General features: G+C 37.1%; 1 protein-coding gene across 1 annotated transcript in view; it reads left to right on the top strand.

The window, feature by feature from the left end:
* The window catches only part of LOC150099128 (folliculin-interacting protein 2-like), a 412,583-nt gene that overhangs the window by 243,563 nt on the left and 156,986 nt on the right, over positions 1–12,034 (top strand). The window contains exon 11 of the mRNA XM_090404004.1: positions 11,212–11,329. Within this exon, the coding sequence (XP_090260130.1) occupies positions 11,212–11,329 (118 nt within the window). The remainder of the gene's footprint in view (positions 1–11,211; positions 11,330–12,034) is intronic.

Here is a 12,034-nt window from a genome sequence, read left to right on the forward strand (position 1 = left end):
GAGCAGAGGCTGTAGCTTTGCAAGAGGACTTGGATACACTGGCTGAATGGGTAAATGAGTGGGGATGTCAATTCAATGTTTCAAAGTGTAAGGTTTTGAAATTTGTGAAGCAGAGATGGGATGTAAAGTACATAATCGGTGGAAATATATTGGAAGAGGTAGGAGATATGAGAGATCTGGGAGTGATTATAGACAAGGACCTGAAATTTCGGGGACATGTTACTAAAATTGTGAAGACAACCCAGTGGATAATGGGAATGATGCGGAGGACACTGACTTGTAGAAGTAAGGATGTTATGGTTCCTTTGTATAAGGCTTTGATCAGGCCACATATGGATTACTGTGCACAGATTTCACCTGGTTTTCAAAAAAGATGAAATTGCGTTGGAAAAAGTTCAGAGACGATTGACTAAGGTAGTTTCTGGTCTCTGGAATGTAGAGTATGAAGACAGATTGACAAAATGCAATTTGCAGAAATTGGTGGATAAAAGGAGGAGGGGGGGGGATATGATCGAGACATATAAGCTGTTAAAAGGTTATTACCAGATTAATGTCTGGGAGGTTTTGCACAGAATGGGTGAGGATAGCAGAAGAACAAGAGGTCATCCCTGGAAGCTGTATAAGGAGGGTGTGAGCAAGGGAGTGAGGAGCAGGTTTTTTGCATGCACAGTGGTGAGTGATTGGAATGCATTGCCCAAGAGTGTGGTGAGTGCAGAGACAGTGAATATATTTAAGGCGTGGTATGATAAACTGTGTGTAACAGTAGACCTCCCACGATGAATCTTTGACTCAATGGAGGTTTTTATTATAATAATAATAATAATAATAATAATAATAATTAAGGTACAGTAAAACTTAAGGTAGTAAAAAGGTGCAGTCAACGATGACAGCAAACAAACTAAATAAATTATATATAATTCATATATATATTTACACTAGCTCTTACCCCTTTCTTGACTGTGAAGAAATTTAACTTCCATGGATGCCCCCGTGTTCTCTCCCCACTTTCCATATAACGAAAAAGTTCATCAGATGGTATCCTATAACACCCATTCAAAAGTTTTATAGACCTCTATCATATCACCCCTCTTTCTCCCGTTAACCAAAGTCTGTAATCCACATGATATAGTATCATGAGGACGGTTTGCAAGCTCGTGATAATCTAAATCCCATAATCCAGATATAATCTTTGTAACTCTTCTTTGCATCCTTTCCACAGCTTATTTATTCCCTTGGAATCTGGGAGGCCATATCTGCGCATAATAATCCATTTTTGGTCTCATCAAAGCCTTATGAAGTGGCAAAATGACTTCCTTATCCTTACATGTTGTGGTTCTCTTCAACATCGCAATTATCCTCTGAGTTGTATTTGCAATTTTTACTTTGTGACCTTTGAACTTCACATTCCTGTCCACCAATATGCCAAGATCCCTTGCCTCTTCAGTTTCTTATAGCATAACACTGCTAATATAATATGCCGCTGGAACTCTAATCACGCCAAAGTGCATAACTTTACACTTACTAACATTGAATGGACAGCCATTTTTGTTTGACGAAATTTCCAGTCAATTCAATTTTTAAATAATTTTGTAATTGCTGAATAGCAGTAGCATCCCTGATTGCCCTGCCTATCTTCACATCATTGGCAGGCAATTGTACATCTGATGTTATATCCTTCCTGATGTCATTAATGTATAGATTGAACAATAATGGCCCAAGGACTGAACCCTGAGGTACACCACTGGTCACCTTAACTCTGGCAGATTCATGCCCACTGTATACCACTTTTTGATATCTGTCTGTCAACCCTTCCCTGATCCAAGTTAAGAGTTTATATTCCAATCCCATATTCTCCAGTTTATGCAACAGCCTTTCGTGTGGTATCCTATCAAATGCCTTAGAAAAATCCAACATTATCATAGTGTATCCATTCCCTTTATCCAACTCAGCCATAACATTGTTATAAAATATGAGCAAATTGCTAAAATGTGACCTTCCTTTAGTAACCCATGCTGTTCCTTGCAGAGTATAGCATGTTTGTCTACCCATTTCTGTATGCAAGTTCTTATCAATTTCTCTAAAATCTTCACTACCACCATGCCAAAGATACTGATAGGTCGGTAGTTAGACACATCAGTTTTTGCACCACCCTTGTGCAATGGAACTATCATACATTCCTTCCATTCCTGTGGTATCATTTTTAAGCTGAGACTCAAGTTATACAAACATGTGAGAGGCATAGCCAATTCAGCTGAACATTCCTTTAGCAAAGGCTGACATTCCATCTGTTCCTATAGACAAATTCTTATCCAAGTTATGCAACAGCTCTTCCACCCCGTTTTCACGAACCTCTAACTCTTCATCCAATCTAGTAGTAGCACTGTGCACCATATTACGTATACCTGGTTGATATATCTTGGCTAAGTGAGCACTCATTAACTGAACAATCTCATTAGCTTCGGACACTTGAGTACCATCTGCATTTAATAAAGTTATTCTTCCACATTCATTCTTTCTATTGCTTGCAGCGTACTGATAAAATTCTTTTGGATTGCCTTTAGCTTGCATGGCCAATTTCTTTTCACACCCCGATTTAACTTTCCTCACAATACTCGTTACTCTTGTGGCCTGAGCTTTATATATTTCATAACATCTCTCACTCTTATTCTCACCATATTCTTTCCATATTATCTTCTTCTTCTTGTGGATCTCTGGCTTAATAAGGTTGGACATCCAATTCACTCCCAACCTATTTATTCTTCAAACTTTAGAGATATACTGAGATACCGCCTCATTTCAGCTCTTTTTTCAAAAGATTCTCATGCATTGCTGACATTTTTTCCACTCGGTAACTGATACCATGGGACTAATGATAGTATCCCAAGTTGATCATAATTTCCAGCTTTGTAGTTCAACATGTAATCTGTTTTAATTGGAACATCAGCATGATCACTGTCACTAACTGGTGGTAAAATAGCCATATTTCTGACAGAGACTCCTTCTGATGCTATGATCAAATCCAACACTCTTTGACATCGAGTTCCTTCTTTCACATGCTTCTTGAGAAAGACTCAAGTTATACAAACATGTGAGAGGCATAGCCAATTCAGCTGAACATTCCTTTAGCAAAGGCTGACATTCCATCTGTTCCTATAGACAAATTCTTATCCAAGTTATGCAACAGCTCTTCCACCCCGTTTTCACGAACCTCTAACTCTTCATCCAATCTAGTAATAGCACTGTGCACCATATTATGTATACCTGGTTGATATATCTTAGCTAAGTGAGCACTCATTAACTGAACAATCTCATTAGCTTCGGACACGGGATTTAGATTATTTAATTACAAGCTTGTAATTAAATTGGAACGGATGGGGCTGAACAGTAGATTAGTTCACTGGATTGGATATTGGCTGTCTGATAGGTATCAGCGAGTTGTCTATGGAGGAGCGATATCCCAGAAGAGGAAAGTTACTAGTGGTGTACCTCAAGGGTCTGTTTTGGGTCCATTGCTGTTTAATTTGTATGTAAATGATATCTGGAGAGGTCTGAATGATGATGATGTGCAGTTGTTTGCAGACAATACAAAGTTCGGGTAGAGCGGAGTCAGGAGTAGAGCAGAGGCTGTAGCTTTGCAAGAGGTGGATACACTGGCTGAATGGGTAAATGAGTGGGGGATGTCAATAATTCAATAAATTCATCTTTTTTCTTATCATGAGATTTCTCTTCTAACCAATGTTTCAAAAATTAAAGTCACCCATAATGATCATTCATGATCAGGGGGTGCTTAAGGGTCAAAGCTGTATAACTGAGAGAAGACCTCCACATAGCCTTTAAAGGAATGTGGAGAACCAACTAGGGCTTCTGACCTAATGTCCAATCCTCACCTTCTCATGGTGCACCCTGTTGGGTATCTACCTGGATACTGAACAAACGAGGATGGGCTGGAAATTTGGGATTTAGCCGACCAAATTGTATTCTTATTGGCTTAAACCACTTTACAAAATGATGGTACAACATGACAAAATTTCATGCTGGCTCGGGCGTCGCCCAGTTAAACAAGGCCCCCGTTGTTTTCACCAGGGCGAACAGCGAAAAGTCAGCTACAGGAACAAATCTGAAAGCACATCCCAACTCAGTATCACCAGAGTTAAAAATCATTACTATCAACATAAGAAGCCCGAATGGCAAAGAAATGGAGCTAGCTGAGGAATTAGATAAGTACCAGATCCACATAATAAGGGTGACTTAAAAAAAAAAAAGACAAAAACTGGTGAGATCTTTCTGAGCAATAAATACAAAATGTATTCAGGCAATGACAATCAAGGAAAAGAAGGAGTAGCCATAGTATTCAACAGAAAATCCTAGGCTAATTTTCTTGAATGGCAGGCAGTCTCAAGTAGAGTGATGTGGGCAAATATCAGAATGGAAATTGGACAGTGAGACTTATTTGTGCCTATGGTCCCACAGAAGGTTCTACTAAGTAGAAGTGGAGGAATTTTTTGAGTCTTTAGAGAAAGTTACTGACACAAAGAAAAAGGAAAAGTTGGTCTTTGTTAGGGATCTAAATAGCAGAGTAGGAAATCATTGTCAGACATACAAAAATATTTTGCGAAAATTTGGAGAAAAGAGCAAAGCTAACAATAATGGCAAATACCTGTTGGATTTCTGCTAAGGACGTGAACTAGTTATTACTAACACCATCATCATCATCATCATCATCAAATTCCTGCCATGTACCCTCAAGGGGTGTACAGGATATGACAGTACTACATGAAAAAATTACATCATTACTAACTTCCTATCTACAATTTTCCTCCAAATCAGTCTGTTACTTGTCAAGACTCCAACATTATCAGATCTTTTATTTCTATCGTCGAAGGCACTTTGTACCGTATCAATCCACCTATATCTTGGTCTTCCTCTGGGTCGTTTTCCTGCCAACCTGGCAGAGAACACTTGTTTTGCTAATCTTTCCTCTCCCATTCTATTTAAGTGACCATACCATCTGAGATTAGCTCTGCTAACGCATTCCTGGATGCTGACAATGTCAAGTTCTTTCCTAATATCCTCATTTTTAATATGATATTGCCATTGATGCCATCTGTTCACGCCTCTAATCTTTCTCAGGACTCTCATATCTGCGGTCTCTAGTCTTTGGTCAAGTGTTTTACTTCTGACCCAGCTCTCAGATCCATAAGTTAAAATTGGTTTGAACACGGTCTTGCATACAGCTAATTTAGTGTTCCGACTAATTTCTTTCTTATTCCATATAATTTATTCAATTGACTTCCCACGATACCAGCTTTGCTGATTCTGTTGTCTATTTCTATATTTAGTTTACCATCTTCAGTAAAAATTGTGCCTAAGTAGCTGAAATGTTTTACTTGTTCCACAGGTTCTCCATTCACAACACAGTTGACATTTTCAATGATTCTGCCTAATTTCATTGTCTTTGTCTTTTTATTGCTGACCTTCATACCATATCTATTACAACAGCTATTCAATTTAGTCAGAGAATCTTGCAGACTTGTAGCAGATTTATTTAGAAGTATAACATCATCCGCATAAAGCAAAGAGCTGACATTAACATCTCCAATTTTGATATCAGGTTTAATACCACATTCCTTCATAATGTGATCCATATAGATAATGAATAACAGAGGGGATAATGTACATCCTTGTCTCACACCAGATTTAACATTAAACCATCTTCCTGTACTTCCTTCAATTCTAACTGCTGACTCACATCTCAAATAAAGACTAAGTATTGCTTGATATAATGCCCCATTGACACCATATAACTGCAGCGTATTGAATAGCTTCTCTCTTGGCACCTTGTCATATGCCTTTTCCAAATCGACAAAACTTAAATACAGATCTTTGTTATATTCCCATGCTTTCTCGACTATTTGTCGTAAAGTGAAGATCTGATCCTGACAGCCTCTATTTGGCCTGAATCCAGCTTGTTCTTCACCAAGCTTTTCTTCCACAATTCTTCTCAACCGTTTCTCAAGTATACTTGCATAGATCTTGCCAGGAACACTCAGTAGGGAAATACCTCTGTAATTCTCACATTCAGTTTTATTTCCCTTTTTACATATGGGTACTATGAGAGCTCTACTCCAATCGTCGGGAATTCGTCCGTCTGTCCAGGCTTTCTCAACTATGCAGTGCAGCCACTGTAAGACTCTTATACCACCATACTTCAGCATTTCTGGTCGAATATCATCTACTCCTGCTGCCTTTCCACATTTCAAGCCTTTGATGGCTTTTTCTACTTCAAGTATGGATACGTATTCCTGACTGCATGCCTGGTCAGTGTTTTTTATCACTGTGCTGTCATCACTGCTTGTTTCATTTAGCAGTTTTTCAAAGTAATTACTCCATACTTCAAGGATATCTTTTTCTCCTGTTTTCATTTCACCTTTATCATCTCTAATTCCTTTTACAGCACTCTTTCCTCCATTCCTAAGCTTCTTCAACAACCTCCAGAATATTTTGCCACCTTCTTGATATTTATTTTGTATATTCTTGCCAAAGTCCTCCCATGACCTTTGTTTAGCTAGTTTTACACAGTGTTTAGCATTCTTGCATTTGTCTCTATATTCTCTAAGAGCACAAGCTGACTTATTTGACAGGAACTTTTGGTATGCTTTCTTCTTTTCCTTCACTGCCTCTTTAACCTCCTGTGTCCACCAGGGAGTTCTGATTTTTTTATCCTTGCACACAACCTCACCACATGCCTCTCTGGCAGAATCAAACAATGTTTCCTTCAGAGTTTGCCACTGAATCTCCAAGGTTTGATTCCTGTTCTCAAACTCTTTCATTTTCTTTTCAATAATATTTCTGTATTTTAGTCTACAGTTTACATCTGAGAACTGCTCAACTTTTATTCGCTTTAAAACTTTCTTACATGTTATTCTTTTCAATATGAAATTCAATTTTATCCTGCTCAAGACTAAATAGTGATCATTTCCAATTTCAAATCCTCTGTACACTCTGGTGTCCTGCACCAGGGAGAAAACATCACTATCAACAATAACATAGTGAATGAGACTTTTCTTATTCCTAGCCTCTTCTCTCCATGTGAATTTGTGCACATTTTTATGTTGGAACGTGGTGTTAGTAATAACCAGTCCATGTCCTGAGCAGAAATCCAACAGATATTTGCCATTATTATTAGCTTTGCTCTTTTCTCCAAATTTTCCCAAAATATTTTTGTATGTCTCACAATCATTTCCTACTCTACTATTTAGATCCCCAACAAGGACCAACTTTTCCTTTTTCATTGTGTCAGTTGCTTTTTCTAAAGCCTCAAAAAATTCCTCCACTTCTACCTTAGTAGAACCTTCTGTGGGACCATAGGCACAAATAAGTCTCATTGTCCAGTTCCCCATTCTCATATTTGCCCACATTACTCTACTTGAGACTGACTGCCATTCAAGAAGATTAGCCTCGTATTTTGTGTTGAATACTATGGCTACTCCTTCTTTTCCTTGATTGTTATTGCCTGAATATAACATTTTGTATTTATTGCTCAGAAAGATCTCACCAGTTTTTGTCTTTTTTGTTTCAGTCACCCCTATTATGTCGATCTGGTACTTATCTAATTCCTCAGCTAGCTCCATTTCTTTGCCATTCAGGCTTCTTACGTTGATAGTACCGATCTTATCCTCGTATAATGGTTGTGGTTATAAGGAATAGAAACCCTCGACACTGTAAAGGTAAAAGAGGGATAGATCTGTGTATTATTTATTTGGATTTTCATAATATATTTTTTTCTTATACAGTGAAAGTAATATTTTATTGATTGGTGAGTTTCCTAATTTCTGTTTCATCTTAAAATGGTATAAATATTATTTCTTACTTTGATACTACAGATTCTGTTGATGGAATATTAATATTTACAAAATTATAACTGCAACCGTTATACGAGAATAAGGTGGTTGGCCCTATGCCTCCCAGTGTATCTATGTCTGTAGAAGCGTTATCTTCTCAGGGCTGGTTTGCTGTTTGCTTTCTTGCTTGCGGGAGGAAAAATCCCACATAAACTGGGGAGAAAAACCCTACTGTCCTCGCCCAAGACCGGTTATCTTGGCTATGTCTGAGATAGATAGTACACTCCTCGTGTCAGCGACGGGAATCGAACCCAGAAAACTCCTTTCCCAGGCATATGGTTGTGAAGCAACCAGCCACTCAGCTAACCGCATGGACTAATACATAGATACACAATAAAATTATATTTTGTGAAATTTATCTAGCACTGCATTTACTTTTTATATATCGGTATCAATGCAATTCATTTCAGTTTTCTAGCTGATTTTTTAAGCGATCAATAGTTCGTGTGATGAATTTTCCTCACAATAAATTGTTCCCACTATGAATTCTCCGTGAACCAATGAAACAAGCAGTGTCAGCATGGTTGTAGAAAACTCGTCAGGAATGCATATCCATACTTGAAGTAGAAAAAGTCATCAAAATCCTGAAATGTGTCAAGGCAGCTGGAGTAGATTAAATTCGAAGAATTGCTCAAATATGGAGGTATAAAAGTTTTACAATGGCTGCATTGCATAATTCAGAAGGCCTGGTCAGACAGTTCAATTCCAAATGATTGGAGTAGAGCTCTCATAGTTCTGATCTATAAAAAGAGAAATAAAATTGAATATGAGAATAACAGAGGTATTTCCCTGCAGAGTGTTCCTGGTAAGATTTATGCAAATATACTTGTGAAACAGCGAAGAAAAATTGTGTAATGTAAGTTTGTTAAGATAATAATAAATTTAGTTTAATCCTTTATCCAAGTGTGTGCAAACAAAGTTTTCGCCTGAAAGTATCTTCAGGACTGGGGTAAAGTGGTACAACACCGGGCAACTCCTTGCAAAGGTGGAGCAAGCTACCAACACTCCTATCTCAGTATCTCCCATAATGCAAAACACATCTCCTTGCAGACATGTATAATGTTATGCATTAAGGGAAAGGCCACTACCCAGACTAGTTTTGACCTTTATTGAGGTCTCTTCAGTGGGAGCTTAATGCATAACATTATACATATCCGCAAGGAGATGTGTTTTGCATTATGGGAGATACTGAGATACGACTGTTGGTAGCTTGCTCCACCTTTGCAAGGAGTTGCCCGGTGTTGTACGACTTTACCCCAGTCCTGAAGATACTTTCAGGCACAAACTTTGTTTGCACACACTTGGATAAAGGATTAAACTAAATTTATTATAGTCTGACCCAGTGAAAAATAAACTTTCAAGTTTGTTAAGAATAAGCTGGATTCAGGCCAAATAGGGGTTATCGGGATCAGATTTTCACTTTAAGTTGGGAAATCTTGGAAATATAACAAGGATTTGTATTTAAGTTTTGTTAATATGGAAAAGACGTGACAGGGTGCCAAGAGAAAAACTCTTCAAACTGCTGCAGTTATATGGTGTAAATGGGACATTATATTGACAGTCGACAGTTAGAATTGAAGGAGGTACAGAAAGATGATTTATGTTAAATCAAGTGTGGGACAATGGTGTACGTTATCTCCACCGTTATTATCTATGTGGATCACATTATGAAGAAAAGTGGTGTTAAATCTGATATCAAAATTGGAGATGTTAATCTTAGTTCCTTACTTTATCCAGGTGATGCTATACTTCTGAATAAATCCACTGCAAGTCTGCAAGATTCCCTGACTAAATTGAACAACTGTTGTAACAAATTGGTATGAAAATCATTAAAAAAAAGACAAAGACAAAAATTGGCAGAAACATTGAAAACATCAACTGTATCCTAAATGCTGAACATTTCAGCTATTTAGACATAATTTTTAGTGAAGATGGAAATTAAATATTGAAATAGACAACAAAATTAATGAAGCTAGTATGGTAGGAAGTCATCTGAATAAATTTATATGGAATAAGAAAGAAATCAGTAAAAATACTAAATTAGCTATATACAACACAGTATTCAAATCAATTTTAACTTATGAATCTAAGGTCTGGGTTAGAAATAAAACACTTGATCAAAGACTAGAGACCTCTGATATGAGAATTCTGAGAAAGATTAGTGTAGTCAACAGATGACATCAACATTAGTATCACATTAAAAAATGAGGATATTAGGAAGGAACGTGCCATTGTTAGCATTTGGGAATGTGTTATTAGAGCTATTCTCAAGTGGTGTGGTCACTTAAATAGAATGGGAAAGGAAAGATTAGCAAAACAAGTGTTCTTTGCTAGGTTGGCAGAAAGAAAAAAAAACAGAGGAAGACCAAGATGTTGGTGGACTGATACAGTAAAAAATGGCTTTAATGACAAATATAAGATCTGTTAATGTTGGAGTCTTAACAGGTAACAGATTAATTTGGAGGAAAAACTGTTGATCAGAAGTTAGTATTGGTGATACTATCATAATGTATTTACTATCGTGATAATGGTGTTCTCTTGCAGATGAAATGCTAGAAAATTTCTGTGCTGGAAATTACCAGCAACCCATAAAAAGAAAAATAATAAAATAAATCATCTAACACCCTTTATTCCCTTATAGAGAGTAGGTGAGGCCTTTATACCTTATCTAGCATTTTGGAGACTGAGTGGGCAGTTCAATCAAAGATAGCTGGCCCATGTCTATCACTAATTGTAGGCGGCCACTGATGGAGAGACCAGCAAACAAGTGTTGCCATCTCTTGGTACCTAACCCTAACAGGATATTATTATTATTATTCAGGCCTCCAAGGAGTCAAAAGACTCATCGAGGGAGGTTACTGTCTGAAAAAATGTGGGTACTATGGTCGATTTTCTTGATTTTATTGGACAAAAAAACCCAAGGTTTCCAGGAGAAAAAAGCCACTTGCCCATTCCAGAGATCAACTAACTTGGAAACCAATCGAAGATAGGCTTAGAAAACATTCTTGCAGTTGGCTGCTAGACATGAACCTAAGTCTAACCTCGAGCAACCATAGTAAGATGTTAATACATCTCCAAATCGCATATTGCTTACGTGTCTGTGCACCCACATGCATTTCTCATCTGTTCTGTTATAGTGTTTTGGGTTTAAAGATTTAAAGTAACGTATGTTAATTTTCTGCTGTTATGACATTACCTCAGCATCATCAATTTCTGTCAAATTTGGAATTCTTGAAATTACAAAGAAATAATTTTATAAAAATGTTTTTCATAGACTAAGTCTGATTTGTCTTCTTACTTTATTTATTAGTTTTGTGAGCACCTTACTTACAGCTGTACTTACTCACCACTTGGCATGGGTACCAACTGTGACACCAACGGACACTGTTGCTTCTGTAACTTGCAATGAGAAACGCATGCCATATTGGGTAAGTAAAAACTATTTTATGAACTAACAAATTAAATAATGTATAAATTAATGGCATTTTTGCATGTTTTTTCCTTTTTTTTTTTTTTTTTTTTAGGGGGAGGGGGTCTCATTTAAGATTTTTTTTTCATTCTTGGTGTGTATAAATACACACATGCGCAAACACATCTTCTTTTCGGCATTTTAGTTCCAGACCGTCCTGGGTCTGCCGCTTGGACAATTTTCTTCCACTTATTTCTTTGTAAGAAATAAGTGAAAGAAATTGTCCATACTGTTAATAACAGAAAATATTCTCTCCACAGGTGCTATACATCCTTGAAGACAAAGAATAAATTCTTTATCTACAAAATTTATCTACAATAAATTCTACAATCTATCAGCTACAGAAAGCTTTTCTTTATTCCATGTATCCAACTGCCTCACAGTTATAGGTTTTATGAGGGTCCACTGATCGAATACATGAGTTTTTTCTGCTTCTGTGTTTGTGTGATGAATTCCTTGTTCAGGCTGTCCTGTATTTCTTTCCATTCAGGTAGTTTTCCTTAGTTTCACCCACTTGAACTTCTTAGTGTTTCCTAAACTGCATTTCCACTTGTTGACATATTCTAGGCTGGTTTCATAGAAATTTTCAACTATCTCAAAATACTTAGCTTCATTATTTTCTCCTAAATCTACTAACATTTTGAGTTGATTTTTGACATCAGTA

The sequence above is a fragment of the Typopeltis vanoorti genome, chromosome 14 (assembly GCF_054136105.1).
Source record: "Typopeltis vanoorti isolate ZY-2024b chromosome 14, IOZ_Tvanoo_1.0, whole genome shotgun sequence".
NCBI lineage: Eukaryota > Metazoa > Arthropoda > Arachnida > Uropygi > Thelyphonidae > Typopeltis > Typopeltis vanoorti.